This window comes from Cyrtonyx montezumae, unplaced genomic scaffold (assembly GCF_038088225.1).
Source record: "Cyrtonyx montezumae isolate F1298 unplaced genomic scaffold, pur_monq_1.0 scaffold_3, whole genome shotgun sequence".
Classification (NCBI taxonomy): Eukaryota; Metazoa; Chordata; class Aves; order Galliformes; family Odontophoridae; genus Cyrtonyx; species Cyrtonyx montezumae.
The window spans coordinates 9,797,773-9,815,282 of record NW_027072034.1 but is presented as its reverse complement, the minus strand read 5'-3'; the positions used below and the strand labels follow the sequence as shown (position 1 = coordinate 9,815,282).

The 17,510-nt window shown below is 39.7% G+C and overlaps 1 protein-coding gene across 1 annotated transcript in view; it reads left to right on the top strand.

Annotated features, from left to right (window-relative positions):
• The first annotated feature begins 8,328 nt into the window (after positions 1–8,328).
• Positions 8,329–17,510, top strand: part of PCDH9 (protocadherin 9) — a 682,686-nt gene continuing 673,504 nt past the window's right edge. The window contains exons 1-2 of the mRNA XM_065744017.1: positions 8,329–8,391; positions 9,643–12,812. Coding sequence (XP_065600089.1) covers positions 9,777–12,812 — 3,036 coding nt within the window. The 5' untranslated portion in view covers positions 8,329–8,391; positions 9,643–9,776. The remainder of the gene's footprint in view (positions 8,392–9,642; positions 12,813–17,510) is intronic.

The window sequence follows — 17,510 nt, the reverse complement described above, 5'->3', positions numbered from 1 at the left end:
CCTGGGGAAGAGAACTGAAGCCTTGCAATATCTCTGGTTCCCTCACAGTAGCATAGGCATGTGTACAGTGAAAAAAATGGCTAGCAAAGACAGTCTCTTCATTCACTTAGATGTAATTATGTTAATAATATTTTCATGGTTCAAAATAGTGATACTGTCAAAAAGAAACAAAAATTTATTGTACTGAATACTACTGATTACCCTCACTATAGTCCTCTTGCATTTGTGTTATAAGAGAAAAAATCCTCCTCAGTAAGATTCCCTATATTTCTCAGACAAGAATCAGATGAGCAGTAATGTAAGTTAAGCAATAGCTGGACTTTGGCCTTGAAATGATCGGTGTTCATCCAGATGTGTATGAAGTGTACTAAACTGCACAGCTGAAAAAAAGAAGAACTTGGTAATAATTACTCCTCACTAGTGTGACAATAGCATAGGTAGGGTGAATCTACTACTTACAGTGACTGGCATATCCTATAATGTCTGAAAGTAAAAGACCTTCCCAGTTACAGATATGAGATAAAGTTATCACTTTTTTTTTTTTTATTACATACTCATGTACTCTTTTTCTAGCATCACATATATTTCATTACAGCTTTTACTCCAACAAAACATGTTGGTTTATTTTTTGTTACATACATGCACTGTCTTTGGTGACAAACAGTCACATAAATATTTGCTACACAGAGAAAGAATGTTTAAATAGGACTCTGAGTAAACCTGAGTTACTGATTTCCAAAATGTCCTGTCTTGGAAACAAGTATCCTCTCCTCATCACAGGACTGAGGTTTGCAGGCATGAATATAAACTAGACAGGCAAAAGACCTTCAGTCTATCCAAGATTTAGAAAGATAAGGAGGGAAGACAGAGATATGAAAAGGAATCTAAACACTGATCCCCGTAAATACATCTGAAAATAACAACTTTCTGGCATATGTCAGATCAAGCTTTGTCAGGAAAAAATGTCCAAACAAACAAACAAACAAAATAACGACAATTCCAAGCAACTCATAATACTGTTATTTGGGGGGATTTTTTTTCTGATTCTAAGGTGTCTTCCCCAGGAAGATGCATTTTGCTTGCTCTGTCAGTAGCTGGGCAGAGTGAAATCTGTTAGGCTTTGTTCAGGACCACTGTGGCACCTTCGTACCTTTGCCAGGACTGAAAGCAATCTAATCTACCTGTCTAGACAAGGCTTTTCCCTGGTCTGATCCGCCTCTTTGGTGTTGCTTGTGACATCCAGAAATTTGACAAGGAAAGCAATTATTGATCAGTCTGAGGTGTGTTTTGCTGTGATAATTGTCTAAGCATAGCTGAGCGATGCCCCTATAGATAGCTGCTCACTTATTTCCTGAGGCATGTCGTCCTTAGAGAGACAGAAACACTGATAAGGAAGAGGACAAAATGACTAACTTTGATGGGGTTTGTGTTGAAATATCTGCTGCTTGTCAACATGGGAGGGAGAAGAAGTGTTTTATTAGTAGTAAGAAATGAAAAACAATGAAACTCTCTTATTCTTCTCCCAAACTATTTTTTGACTGTGACCACTCAGTAAGTTCCCATCAGGATAAAGTAGTGCCCCAGTATCTGCATAATTTTACTTGCTGCATTATAACTTGCCACATACTTGATAAAACATAATCTACTTGAAGGCTTTGAGAAACTTCTACCACTATGAAATCTGACCAAGAAAAAAATTGAATGCAACCATGAATATGAAGAAAACTAATTGTAGATTTAAAGTGGATTTCAGTCTCTTAGATTTGTTTTCTCTTGTCCAAAATCTGAATATTTTCAGGACATCAAACAGTAGGGAAATAAATGGGAAGTTATATGGTGATGCCTAACCTATTCCCTGAAAGTATGTCAAGCCCAGACCTGTAATTTCCCCTGTTTTAATGAGAGTAATTCCACTGGGATTAATCCTTTCATTCAGGCTCAGCACTGCATGGGCACTCTGTTCAATTCTGGCTTCCACATCAAGAGGAGCTCTGAGAGGAATTAGCCTCCAGAAAGCCAAAACTACATCAAAGTGCTTCCCCAGAACATGGTGGCATGTACAGAGAGAGGGTAGTGCTGCCAAAAGGAGGAAGAAACACACCTTCTCTTTTATGGGTCTCAAGCCCTGAAGAACAAACATTCTTTGAGAATCTCAGCAATGCCACTGGGACGCAGAGGGGATGCAGTTCAGGAATCTGCCCTCTTCCCTTCCACGTATATGGAAAAAATAATCTGCAGCTGTTGCAGTATTTCCACCAGTGGAACACAACACAAGAGATAAAACCTCAATGTCATAAATTCCTTGCTTTAACTGTAATGTTAAGAGAAGTGTTAGAATCAAGAATACATCACAACAGTACAGTACTTTTAGCAGAAATTTGTCATATGTCTGCCTGCCCATCTGAAATCTAAAAAATGAAGCTATGACAATGTGACAAAAGTATTTCCCCAGAGGAGTCGGAGCTTCATCAAGCTACACTACCTTAGTCACCTTGTGCAAATGATGAGGCATGACCAAAAAACAGAAGATGTGTAGGTTCAAGTTCAGATGCAAAGACGTCAGTCTCAGTAATGCAAGATAGTGTGAGTAGATATATTGATTTAAATTGAGCATATTCTATTTGCAGTTGATACAAGCAAAGAACAGGTCAGAAATTGAAAGTGGAAAAACAAATAGCTTGAAGGAGGCCTCATTCCACATTTTGGATCTCACACTGATCCTTTCAATGTTGCATCAGCATTACCCCATCAGTCAGACTTACATTACCCTTTTGGTGAAAATGAGAACAATTTAGCAAAGCTCTTTTCAGCCATTGTTTTGTTTGAAAACAAAACATTATAACCCTTTTCTTTTCCTGCCTTTTTCCTTCCCCGTTTCCAAATAATAAAATATCATTAAGACATCAGGTTATCTGTAGGTCTTGGAATACTTTCACCTTACACAAAAGCACACACTGGTTTAAATCTGCTTCTGTATTCTGATTTATCAGCTACTTTCATCGTAAAAAAATAATATGAGAGTAACAAAGAATAAAACATTTTTTTTCTTTATGTGCCATGTGCAATTACATCTTGTTTAAGTGGCCCAATAATTGCATTTTAAATGGCACTTGTTTATTATTCTCTTTTTGCCATTTCCAAATTGATTTTTATTGTTTCACTAAATAGTTACTAAAGCTTTGTGAGGAAGAAAAAAAATCAACACACTTTCAAACAAACAATTCTAGTCTGTATGTTAATCTGTACCTTTAAATAAGCAGCAATAATTAATGGGAGTTCGGCACCTTGCTGTATTGTACAGTGACAGGGATTAAACACTGGCACTGTAAAATGCCAGTTTTCTGCTTGTGCATTTGCAAGCCCTTCAGAGCCATGAAATGACATTTGCAATCTTTGTCAGTCAAAAAAAAAAAATAAAGGCAAATTCAGTTAAATTTAGTTCTGCCATTCAAATGGAATAAAGGTCGTCACCTGCCCCTTTTGTGATTTGATTATCCAGGAACTGAGTTTATTTTCCACAAGGATAGTCCATTAAAAGGCCCCGATTCTGTAACTATTTCCAACATCTCAGAAGCTCAAGTAGCTTCAATTATTCATTATTAACTGACTTTGCTATAGTTGTTAAAAAGTACACATTATACAGTCATAAATTGTTTGCTTAAGTGTTTTTCTTTTCCAAGAGCTCTAACAATCATTCTGCAAAACAATTAAAACACAGTTTTAAATGACAGAAACGAGTACATTAAGTAAGTATCATGCACATTCAGTTAACCGGCCTTCTGAAAGACTGTACTTACATATGGTTTACATTACAAAACATTTTTACTATACATTTTACATTACATTACAAAACATTTTTACTAACTTCATTTGATCTACTCATGTAAGTAAAGACTCAGTGTCCAATCCCTATGCCTGGGAAGAGGAAGAAACTCTGAGCAAGTTCCAAAAATCCATTCAGATGTATAAAGTCTGGCTAAAAGATGCATACCTATAAGGAGAAACGTGTCTGCAATAATGTAAAGAAAACAGGCTCAACAGTTCTCTCTGTATGCTCATATTTGCGGTATTCTCCTCTTTTGCCTTTATAAAATTCCTCAAGTTTTGGAGGTTAGCAATAAAGAAGAAGACACATACCACTTTTTGGTATTGGTACTTCGTGTAAGAACTGAATTTCCCAAGGTTACCATGAGACCAGATTGTGGCAGAAGCCTGAGTCAAAGACAGACAAATGTCAATGCAGGACAAAAACAACAAACACCTGCCATATGAAGGTGAACTACTTCACGGATTAAATACTGTCTGTAACATGGGGAAATCTCACATCTCACCTGCCACGCTGGACTCCAATCCTCTTGTCTATTAGAAGACAGTTCAAGGAATAACAACATCAGGAGCACACTGAATGATCACTGCAGGATCAACAATTTGGCCTTGAATAATTCCTATTCAAGACGGGACTAAAGCTGTACTGGAGTGTGATTTAAGCAACATTTAAAAAAACACGGCTTCCTGGGATAATAGTAAGGATTGCTAAATAGCTAGCACGTAACCTGCTATTTGAACACGCACAAAAATTGTTTATAATGCATTTTCTCATTATGCCGGACTGAAGGGAACATGCTATAGGTGTGCTGTAGGTCAGGTTCCAGTGTTGCAGTGTGATGGCATGATGCTAAGAGCTTGCTCATTAGAATATGAATCAGCTCTCCACAGAAAGTGGGAGAACTGCAGGAGAGGAAAAAAGCCATTTTGCTTTAATAATAACAGACTGTAAGAGGTAATCCCAGGTACAAAATGATCAAGTGACCAGAGCCAGTTCAGCGAAGAATGATAGTATTTTACGCTCAACACTTCAAGATTAAAGTCTTTAGTTAGCTAAGCATAATGTGAATCAGTTTCATTTATAATGTATTGTGTGAGCCTGTAGCCAGTATGATACAATGTAAGCAATTCCATTTAGTGCAATTTGACTAGAGCTAGTACAGAATAATTGGAGTCAGTTTCTAGCATGCTAGAATTTGAGTCAAATGTGATATGGAAAAGAATTTGATACATAATAATATGGAGGCGAAGATAACATGCAGTGATGTGGATGAATAGTTAATAGGCTGTAATACAAAAGTCATTCTAATAGGTTATGATGTGATTAGGAGACCAGTGCTCCTAAATGCAGACAAAGGCCTAACGCATCATGGTAGAAAAAAAAGGGCATTAAGGAACAGTATAAATAACAGTACATGGCTGCATTTGTCCAAACACCACATACCAGAGTTTTCCCAAATGTAAGATCAACCAAATAAACATTTATCGGAGGATAAAACATGGCTACCCAAGTGAACATGGGATATGTTGTACAGCAGTCTCTCAAATTTCAGAGGCTGTGTAACGCTGTGCTCTGTGATTCTGATTCCTGCTCAAGGACTCTGGCTTCTATTAATTTTCTTCCAATATTATTAGAAGTAGTCATGACAGTTCTAGCCCCCCTGGTACTCTGAGACACAATTTTACAATCTGCTGTGCAAACACTGTAGTCTGAAGCACGCTGCCTTTTCCAAGAGGTTAACAATGCATGATTAGTTAAAGAACTACAGCATTTTAAAGCAAGCACATAAACATTAACATGGCAGAACTTCAAGTAAACACCTTCGGCTTTCTAATATAGCTTCAGAAAACAGCAGAAATGTTCTATTCTGATTTGTGCCCATTTGGAGCTTGAATCCAACCGTGATTAGTTCCCTGAAATGCTAGGTTTTTGCCTTCCTAACACAGGCTAACCCCACGTACATGAGAAGAGCTCATTTATGAGCATGTGGTAATCAGTTCTGACTACAAGTTAAAGTCATCCTTGAGCAAACAGAAAACTATTCAGCTTAGCAATAAAGTTAAATAATTATTACCAGGCTATGTGATGTGACTACAATGTGACATTGAAATAGCTATGGTGTGATTAGAATAAGAATGTTATATGTCTGTGATGTTACTTGAATGAGGCTATAAAATGTCTGTGATGCCATACTGCTGTGATATGACTAGTGTCAGAAAAAATGTGTGCATTATTAATGCATACATAAACACGCCATATTTCAGAAGCAGACTGCATTACACAGAAAGCTCGCAGTCCTAATTATCTTCTTTATTAATGGCTGTTCTGCTTTGTATTTTAGAAGACGAAAGGATCACATACTTGATTCATTCACAGAATTCTTTTTTCTAAGTGGTTTGGCAGGGAGGTTGCTCCTTTGTGTCACTTGCTTGACTTTCAATGCTGGGGCTCTAGCCATCCTTCCTGTATTACATAATGAACATTTTTCTTAAACTATTATTAGATTCAGTTCCGTTTGCTACCATTACTTGATGTCATCAAAACCAGGATCAATTTTTTTCTCTCTGTCTGTAATAGGAGTCTTTCAGACTCAAATACAAAGCACTGCAAAACTAAGACTGCTTAATCTTTACACACCACGCAACAACAGGATTGCAATGTTCACATACAGAGTGTATTAACAGCCTGTATCACTTCCAAGGGAACGTACCACAGTAACAGCACTACGTGCCACACAAAACCAAGCCATGCAAATTACTGACCTCTAGCAGACATGAGGAGCTTCCACCACTGCCTAACACTGCACCGTATGTGTGTGTATATATATAGGAATCTGAAGGCAGGAGCCTGCATGCAAAAATGTAAAATCTTCTGAAATCTTCGAGGCAGTAACTTGGATCTCTTGCTGGCCAACGCCATCAACTGAAACAGCAGACACTTTTTAGTTACAATATCGCACATGGAAGAAGATAAATACTGATGTTTTCTTTTTCTACGCACATATATTTGAAAAGCTTAAACAGAAACAGCAGCCAGCGTGCCCATGTATTTGGGCATACTAAATTGGATAGGTACTGTGTGATACGGCTTGTAAGTTCAAGCTGAGGAAAGCTAGCAATAAAAGCACAATCAAATGAAGATTCATTCATGCTTCAGAAAACAGTTAAAAATGCACTACGTATAACACTCTATATATAACGCACTATAATCATCCTCTTGTCACACTTTTGAGGTCAGTCGTATCATAACACATCGGCATTTTATTACACCGTCTTCCAGGCATGTGATGCTGCTTTGTGGCTAGCTGGATAATTTACCTGTGTCATTTACAGGGAAGGCGAAATGATCACTTTCATTATTTATCAGACCACAGAGAAGTGTTTTCCAGCTGATGTTTAAGCAGACAAAAACAACCAGCAAAACAGTTCTCCCCTCCCTTCGGCTGACCCTTCGGGAAGGGGAAGGAGAAAGGTGTACAGGCGCAAATGGGAGCCGAGACGTGGCTGGAGTCTGAGCAGCGTGAATTATAGATGAAAAGGCATGTATTAAATATAAAGCCGAACCACGCAGCAGCGGGGCCGGGGCAGGCCGCGGAGAGCGCGCAGCCACGTTCACCCCCCCCCACTCCCAACTTCAAATAAAATCCCTAATATTTCCCCATTTTGCTGCCCCAACCCCCTCAGCGCTCCTTCCCGCCCGTCGCACCCGGTCTCCGCGGGGCTCCGCACCCGCTCGCCCCCTCCCACCCCGCGCCGCCCGCCGGCCGCCCCCGCCGCCCGGCCGCCCCACGGAGCGACGTGCCCGGCGGCCAATGCCAGAGCCGCGCTCCGGCAGCCGCCTCCCCCGCCGGCGCGGGCCAATGCGGTGAGGCGGGAGGGGGGGCTTAGCTCCGCGCACACCCTCCCTCTGGGCTTATTGAGAGTTATATCAAGAATTTCAGTTCAGAGAGAGAGAGAGAGAGAAGAGAGAGTGTGCGTGAGAGGGAGAGCGGGAGGGAGGAGGGAAAGCGCTGTCGCTTCCTCCCATCACTAAAGCAATAATCTATTAGGATTTTTTTTCCTTTTTTTTTAATTATTTTTTTTTAATTATTTCTTTTTTTAATGTGGGCAACTATCACCCCAGAGATAAGAAGGGGGAGAGAAGCACCGCCAGACCAACTCTGTCATTTCCAGTAAGAAGTTGCAGACTTGATGTAGCTGTCTCTGCCGTGGTGGAGAGAGAGGGATGGGAATTGTGTGCAGTGCAGAGTGGAACATACTCCCCATCTAAAGAAGTGCACTGGATTTTTGCTTGCTGCTTGTTTGCGCTGTTGCGTGCACGTTAAGCACGCGAAGGATCGCCGCTTAATAGAAATGAAACGTGGAGAGGATGACTAACGACGGAACTGTGAATTTGTTCCCTGGAGTTGCTAATTTGCCAACCCGAAGCAACACATTTCTCAAGGAGGAAGCGTTTGGCTGCTGCTGATTTCTCCAAAACTGGTGGTTTACCAGATGCATTGTGCTGTATCTGCTGGAACAGATCATTGCTTAGCTGCAGCAGATCGTCAAAGGTAGACAACTAACGTAAGTGCAAAGTTACCCATACACTGTGATGCATTTCATTAGAAAAAAAAAATAATAATAATACTAATCAGAGCCAACACGCAGTGTATTTATCTCGGGAAAGGATCAGTATTTCGGATTCAGGTGGTGCTGATGGCAAAGGCTCACCTACTCCCTGTCTCTGCATCCCTACCTGCATCACTCTGCTGGAAGTAATCACGGGCTTCAGCTCCTGTACTGCTTAATGCAGATAAGGTTAACGCTGAGGGTGCCTGGTTCCCCCAAACTGCAGGTGCTGCTGGAGCCTTGCACCCTGGTGATTTGCAGCTAGCAGAGCATGCAAACACAAGTCCTTCTGTTGCTTTTTTTTTTTTTTTACCTGCATTATTAGCCTGCAGTATTTATGTATGGCAGCTGCTAATAACATCCTAAAGGGAGATCAGTGTCAATGGAGAAGGGCTGAAAGGCTCTACCTTTTTTCCTCTCATATTCAGGAAAATATGTTCTCCCCCTCTGTCTGTAAACATACTGGCTGCTCCTAAGTTGCATTCAGAATTTCCAGCCCCCTGCCCCCCCCCCCTACCCCCCCACTCGCTTTAGACCTTGTTTTAAAACAAGCAAATAAAGTTTAAGGTTATTAAGCAGAAAGGGAAGTGTCCGATGTCTGGAGAGGATATGCTGGGCTGAGAGTGTAAGAAACTGTAAGTCCTGTTATTGTCTCGTCAGTTAATAGGGATGTGAAGTCGCCAGTGACGACTGCTGCAGCAGCAGCATGTCCGGGTGGTTATTTCCCAGTACAATCACAGTAGTGGGGGATGCAAGGCACAGGGAGCAGAGAGAAATCTGGTTAGCAAGAGCTGAAAAATACGTATGGAAGGAAGCAAACAGCAAATGACATTTGGCAGCTGCCATAGCAGTTAGAATCCAGCAGAAGTACAGGAAGATTTTTACTTGCACCAAATGACTGGGTGGAGGAGGGTAGAGGGGAAACACACGTTATGGATTACACGGTGTGCCAAGAAATTATTCAGAAAGTACGTGTTGAAACTGCAGCTACCCTTAATCCTGCAAGTTGTTATTTCTCTTCTCGCTCTCTGCAAACGCAGCCAATGGGATATTGGTGCATTTGTCCGGAGGGATTGCTTGTAAAGGGGAGCAGTAGGAGAGCATACTGCTGCAAGCGTGCCTTGCAAAAACAAGTAGTAGTTGGAAATTGTGGATTTGTCATACCTTAAAAACCAATAATTCTGTTCTGTGTGGTTGTGTTGACAGTGCTGTCTCCAAATAAGAAATGAGATGTAATGCATCCTGCAGTCCATGCATGCCTCCTCTTGCAAATCGCGCATCATTTCTGTGTGGAAACCTTTAAGTCCTAAAATCCAGGAAAAGAGAATAAAAACATTATCATGGACCTGAGGGAATTTTACTTGTTGGCTGCTTTGATTGCCTGTTTAAGGCTGGATTCTGCTGTAGCTCAAGAACTTATTTACACTATTAGAGAGGAGCTGCCTGAAAACGTCCCCATAGGAAACATACCAAAGGATTTGAACATTTCTCACATCAATGCTGCCACAGGGACCAGTGCCAGCCTTGTGTACAGGCTGGTGTCCAAAGCAGGGGATGCCCCTCTGGTCAAAGTGTCCAGTACCACTGGGGAGATCTTTACGACATCGAACAGAATAGACAGAGAAAAACTCTGTGCTGGTGCTTCCTATGCAGAAGAAAATGAGTGCTTCTTTGAACTTGAAGTGGTGATTCTCCCCAATGACTTCTTTAGGCTGATCAAGATAAAAATAATCGTGAAGGATACTAATGACAATGCACCTATGTTTCCATCCCCTGTCATCAATATCTCCATACCAGAAAACACTCTGATCAACAGTCGCTTTCCAATCCCATCAGCAACTGATCCTGATACAGGTTTCAACGGTGTACAGCACTACGAGTTGTTGAATGGACAGAGTGTCTTTGGCCTGGATATCGTAGAAACTCCAGAGGGAGAGAAATGGCCTCAACTGATTGTGCAGCAGAACTTGGATAGAGAGCAAAAGGACACCTACGTGATGAAAATCAAGGTGGAGGATGGAGGTACCCCGCAGAAATCCAGCACAGCTATCCTGCAAGTCACAGTAAGTGATGTCAATGACAACAGGCCAGTTTTTAAAGAGAGTCAAGTAGAGGTTCATATACCAGAGAATGCGCCTGTAGGCACTTCTGTAATTCAGCTTCATGCTACAGATGCAGATATAGGAAGCAATGCAGAAATCAGATATATTTTTGGTGCCCAAGTTGCCCCTGCAACCAAAAGATTTTTTGCTTTAAATAACACCACAGGGCTGATTACGGTTCAGAGGTCCTTAGATCGGGAAGAGACTGCTATTCACAAAGTGACAGTGCTGGCTAGTGATGGTAGCTCTACACCAGCTCGGGCAACTGTGACCATAAATGTCACTGATGTAAACGATAACCCTCCGAACATAGACCTCAGGTACATAATAAGTCCCATCAATGGCACAGTGTACTTATCTGAGAAAGATCCTGTCAATACAAAGATTGCCCTAATTACGGTTTCAGATAAGGACACTGATGTGAATGGCAAAGTGATCTGTTTCATTGAGAGAGAGGTTCCCTTCCACCTGAAGGCAGTTTACGACAACCAGTATTTGTTAGAGACCTCCTCCTTGTTGGACTATGAGGGCACCAAAGAATTCAGCTTTAAAATTGTTGCTTCTGATTCTGGCAAGCCCAGTTTGAACCAGACCGCCCTGGTAAGAGTTAAGCTGGAGGATGAAAATGACAACCCTCCGATTTTCAGCCAGCCTGTAATTGAGCTGTCAGTTTCTGAAAACAACCGTCGTGGTCTATACTTAACAACTATTAGTGCCACAGATGAAGACAGTGGGAAAAATGCAGACATTGTTTATCAGCTTGGCCCTAATGCCTCCTTTTTCGATCTGGATCGAAAGACAGGAGTTTTGACAGCCTCCAGAGTTTTTGACAGAGAAGAACAGGAGCGTTTCATTTTCACTGTTACAGCCCGAGACAATGGCACCCCTCCCTTGCAGAGTCAAGCAGCTGTAATTGTTACTGTGTTGGATGAAAATGACAACAGTCCCAAATTTACTCATAACCACTTCCAGTTTTTTGTATCGGAGAACCTACCAAAGTACAGCACTGTGGGGGTGATCACTGTGACTGATGCAGATGCTGGGGAAAACAAAGCGGTGACCCTTTCCATCCTCAATGACAATGACAACTTTGTGCTGGACCCCTTCTCTGGAGTTATAAAGTCCAATGTTTCTTTTGATCGAGAACAGCAGAGCTCCTACACCTTTGATGTGAAGGCAGTTGATGGAGGACAACCTCCTCGCTCTTCTACAGCAAAAGTGACCATAAACGTCATGGATGTTAATGATAACAGTCCTGTTGTCATCTACCCACCTTCTAATACTTCTTTTAAGCTAGTTCCACTCTCAGCAATTCCAGGATCAGTGGTAGCAGAAGTGTTTGCAGTAGATATTGACACCGGAATGAACGCTGAACTGAAGTATACAATAGTGAGTGGAAATAACAAAGGTTTGTTTCGGATTGATCCAGTAACAGGTAACATCACTCTGGAAGAAAAACCGACTCCTAATGATGTGGGCCTGCATCGCTTAGTTGTCAACATCAGTGATTTGGGTTATCCCAAATCTTTGCATACTCTTGTGCTTGTTTTTTTGTATGTAAATGATACTGCTGGAAATGCCTCTTATATTTATGACTTGATACGCAGGACTATGGAAACACCTTTGGACCGGAACATAGGAGACAGTAGCCAACCCTACCAAAACGAGGACTATCTCACAATCATGATTGCTATCGTAGCAGGTGCCATGGTTGTCATAGTAGTGATATTTGTCACTGTTCTCGTTCGCTGCCGGCATGCATCCAGATTCAAAGCTGCCCAGAGGAGCAAGCAAGGTGCTGAATGGATGTCTCCTAATCAGGAGAACAAGCAAAACAAGAAAAAGAAAAGGAAGAAAAGGAAATCTCCGAAGAGTTCTCTTTTGAACTTTGTGACCATTGAGGAGTCCAAACCTGATGATGCAGTTCACGAACCCATCAATGGGACAATAAGCCTTCCAGCAGAGCTGGAGGAGCAAAGTATAGGAAGATTTGACTGGGGCACAGCACCACCAACAACCTTTAAGCCTAACAGCCCTGATCTTGCCAAGCATTACAAATCTGCTTCTCCACAGTCTGCTTTTCATCTCAAACCTGACACTCCCGTTTCAGTGAAAAAGCACCATGTGATTCAGGAACTCCCTTTGGACAACACCTTTGTTGGTGGCTGTGACACCCTTTCCAAACGCTCTTCCACTAGTTCAGATCACTTCAGTGCCTCAGAGTGCAGTTCCCAAGGAGGCTTCAAGACAAAGGGCCCCTTACACACCAGACAGGTAAACGAGCACTTTTACTGGTCTATAAGTACTGCATACAAGTGCCCGATCAACCAGTATTAAAAGTGCCAGTATGTTCCTTTTTTCTTTTTGTTTTGGTCTAATTTAGCTTAGTTATATTATGGGGGGAACAAAAAAAAAAAAACAAACAAACCAAAAAGCAACGACATTAAAAACAAAACAAAAACAAAACAAAACAAAAACAAAAAAACATTAGCACATACCTGGGGCTTGGCTACACGTTTTCAAAATGCCTCTGGTACTTTGGATTCTGAAGATTGCTGATTGTTGAAGGACTGTATGTGTCCCTGCATATGTACATGCATATGCATAAACAGACGTGTTTTTTTTTTTTTTTTCTCCCCAGTATTTGATATCCAAATGTAAACGTTACTAAAGAAAAAGCCTCTTTTGTGCCAAATTTCAGTCAGAAAAATGTGTCTGTTTCAAGATTGAAAGGATGTGTACATTCAGTGTCAAATTTGAAAGTGAGTTGGCTTGAGTTTCTTTTACGGTTCAAGCTGATATGGAACTTTGTTAAGTTAGTGCTATGAAAGGGGTTAATTTCTTTTTCCCTAACAAAGACAGCTGAATTTCCAAGCTACTTCATCTGTGAAGCATGTGGTTTGTTCGTAGAATATAACTAAGCCATACGGAAGTCTTCCTCTGTTTTGAGTTTAAATGATTTTGTTGTAATAGATTAAAGTTGGTATCGTCTAGACAGTTAGTTGCATACTTTGAAAAAAATGGCCAAAGCATACTTTCAAAAGGAATGCGTTCTCTGAATACATCTGAATTATGCAGAAAAAGTCAGCCCATTGTAAATATTTTCTCATCTTAGTAATGCATAAGTGGTCTGTCATAACTCGTTTTAAACTGTGAAATAACGCCATATGAAGAGGGATTAAGAGGCTGAGAAACTCATATTTCAACCAAATCCAGCATTAGTTTTTCTTAGGTCTAATAATTCCTTGCTAATAAAGATTTAAATGCAGCGCTGTCTAATTTATTTTATTGGTGCTTGTCTTTTGCCACTAAATTAGAATGTCAGTATAGCCTGTAGATGGCACTAAGGTACTATGTCGCTTATGCTGGCCCGGTGCCAGTCCTGCAGTAGGTAGGAAAAGGGGGGAGGGAAGGATCAAGCTGATATTCCAGCCAAAGAACCTTTTATTTAATGGTAGTTGCACTGGACTGGTCAGTAGTTAAGTTTGCGTGTTTACAAAGCAGCTTTCCAAGTGCTTAGCTTCCACTGCACCAACTTTTTAGGTGTTAGAAATCACTTTCGTACGCCTGTTGGCATTGTACCCTCCAAGTTATGGTGATTTCTCAGAATTTATTAGAGATACGAATCTTACAGAATCAAGCAAGACACATTTAGGCTTGTCTTTGCAAAAAGATTTTGACAGTAGCCAAGTTTAGGATAAAGTCATTCTCTTGCTGTTGCATTAGCCTTATCTGAGATGAATGTGATGTACCCAGAACTGTGTCTTGACATTGGGTGTCTGTAAGGTGTCACGCTAACAAGATACTAAGAATAAAACAAGCACTTTTGAGGCAGTTCTGCTAAAGTAACTACTCTGAGACAACTGATACAGTGAGATACTGAAAACATCTTAGATTCTCACAAAACCGTCACCTTTGTAAGAAACTGAAATTGTGGTGAACTCCAGGAGCACTTTTTAAGATGCTGTACAGCACCATATACATAATGTCTGCACGTATTAAAGAAGAAAAAAAAGAAAAAAAAAGATCTCATTTAAAATAAAACAAACAAGAACTGTGTAGAAGAGCCCTGCAAAATCAATGGTTACTTGGCTGAAGTTCTCATGAGAATATTTTCCCCTGTTTTAGTTACAAAATATAACACCCCCAACCCACTCGTTCCTTTTCTGTTTAGAGATGTTGTTAATTTAGCTTAAATTAGCTCTCCAAACTCTATTAAGAAACTCAAACTTAATCCCCCACAGTATATTTGGGAAGTTAAGGTCTGAAATATGATTTACCTGACAGGATGTATATGTGCTGCACAGTGAAACTGAATATGAGAAAAATATAATTTAGGAAAGAAAACAAAACAGAAAAACACCCTACAGGCAAGTATTTTCAGTTACTTGTGTTCATTACATTAAATATATTGGTTTCAGTTTAATAATAATCTATATTCCTTTATGTGGATGTGATTCAGGTTTCACTGAAGTCTTATTAAATCCTCTCTGAAGTCAGCAAATATTCACGTCATGTGATTTGAATCACTCCCTGCAAAAGTTGCAAATTACATCTAACTGCAAATACAACTCTTCCTTAGGCAGACAGTTATCTAAACTGAGTTTATGTGCTTTTATGCTGTGGGAAGGAAGAGGTGGTGGTGAGGTTTTGTTGTTGTTTTCTTCCCAGTGATGCATGTTACAGGAAGTAACCTTATGTCCCCTTAACACTTTTGGCTGGAGGAGTGCTGCCAACAATGGTAGTAATCATTAGCAGTCTTTGTACTATTCTTTCTGTAATTCCTGGGATTAGGATGCATCTTGGCTAGCATTCACTGGCTCTGCAGTTAGATACTCTTTCATAGGTCTTTTAAATAGATTTTTATAGAGCATGGCCTTTAAGCAAAATATTCAGGCTTAAAATAGAAATCTTAACTGAATAGTGGTTAAAACTAATATCACAGTACTGGAAACACTTAAAAAATCCTTGATGAAGATATAATTAATTCTGTTTTCTTGAAGTTTGAAATAATTCTTTTCTGTGTCATGCTAGAAGCTGTAGTAAATTGCTTGTATTTAGAGTAAGTTTACTGTCTGTGGTTTGCAAAGGGTGTGGGAATTGTGGAGGGTATGGGAATAGGGAAAGAAAAAATACAGGATCAGTATTTGTCTTAAGAAATACTAGCATCCTAGGTTTCTATTTGAAATTTCTTTGGGTTCAAGCAAAATGCACATGAAGTGTGTCTTGCAGATGGCTAAGTTAAAACTGGTATAGAGATGAGACCCAAGTCCCCACTTGGACTTTATTCAAGCAAAATCCTATTACTTCTAATGGGAACTGGGCTCCAGAAATCTGTTAGAACTGGGACTTATGTCAGAAAGCTTTTAGAATTCAGAAATTGATTGTTCAATACAAATTTATTAGTATTTTTTACTGCGCAAATTCTGTGTTACTGTTGATAATTTTAGAGGAAATTCTGTGGTTAAGTCTTTTTTTTTCACGTCTCTGAATTGCATAGGTTGATGTTTCAGAAGTACCCAGTAGAAAAACCAAAGCCTTCTTCAAGTGCCTATCTTGCAGTAAACCTGGTGGATGCTCTGAAAAGAGCATTTTTGAATACTTGAACTTGGGATTGTTCTAAATGCTAATTCACATAATTAGGAGTATGGAAAGGATGTTACACACCACCAGCTCATATAGCTAAGCTTCCAAAATCAGTGTTATGACTCATAAAGAATGCTGAAATCTATGCAGGCTTCTCAATCAGTCTTCTTTTCAGAATTTGATTGAACTTTAAAATGCACTTGAAATTAGTAAGTCAGTACACCAAACAACTGCATAGAAATATAGTAGAAGACGACATGTATTCTTCAGAATGAAAGACCTTTTATAAAAAGCAAATAAACAGACAATAGCCTCCTACTCAGTATCATTAGGTTAACAGCAGATTAAATAATAAAAGAAATTATGGCCAAATTGCTGTAGTTATCCTGGTTTTAAATTATAACTTCATTTAATCAGATTTGAAGCACGGTACTGGCAAATAAAACAGTTTGTAAAGTAAGTATCAGTAAAGGTTTTGAGCAAAACCTTCAGTTTGCATTCCTAAGCAAATAGCTTTAGACATGTGTTTAACTTTTCATTTAAAGTGATGGGAATGAAGCACATCCTTAAAGTCCAAATGACTTCAGATGTTGTCTTCAGGAAAGACAGCATGTCATAAGTCTTATGAATCAAGATAATGATTTTTAAATTCTGGAAATGTGTACAGTTGTAATACTTTTAGGAAAGCTTTGTATATGTTATCACTGTCCTTTTACTTCTATGCTCTGTAGCATAATAAGGACTTGGGGCTGAATACATTCCATACTGAAGTTTTTTTGTTTTTTGTTTCTTTTTAATGATACAGTCAATAACTATGGAGCTTCCTTTATTCCTTTTTCAGTCAGTGGGCTTTTTGCCTGATCAAGGAATGAGTAGCCAGAGTCCTACTGATCAATGCAGATCACTTAAGCTTATCACATAGCTTTCTGTTGGCAAATGCAACTGTTATTGTCTTATGCTGGCATGTTTAAATTTGCAACATGGGGTTTATATGAAAGAAAAAAAAAAGCTGAAAACATTGATGACTCTAATTTGATATGCTAAGAGAAACAGTTTCAAGGTACACATGGAAGAAATCAGCACTGGGACAGCAGTACAGAATTTACATCACCTGTGAATATTAACATTCTGTAACCATAGCATTCCATAATTCTGTACATAATATTATTCTTAGTGGCCCTGTTTTACTACTCAGTAGAAGAAAAACACAATTGCAGTTTTGCATTTCCTTTCCATGTTTAACTTGTTTTATAAGTTAGCATGGATGCTAGTCTAGGGTGAGGACTACTTGCCTGGAAAAATGTCTGCATGTGAAATCCAATTGTTTTTGAGTTCCATGTACTTATATCTATATACTAAAATATTAAAAATGTTGAAAATGCACAA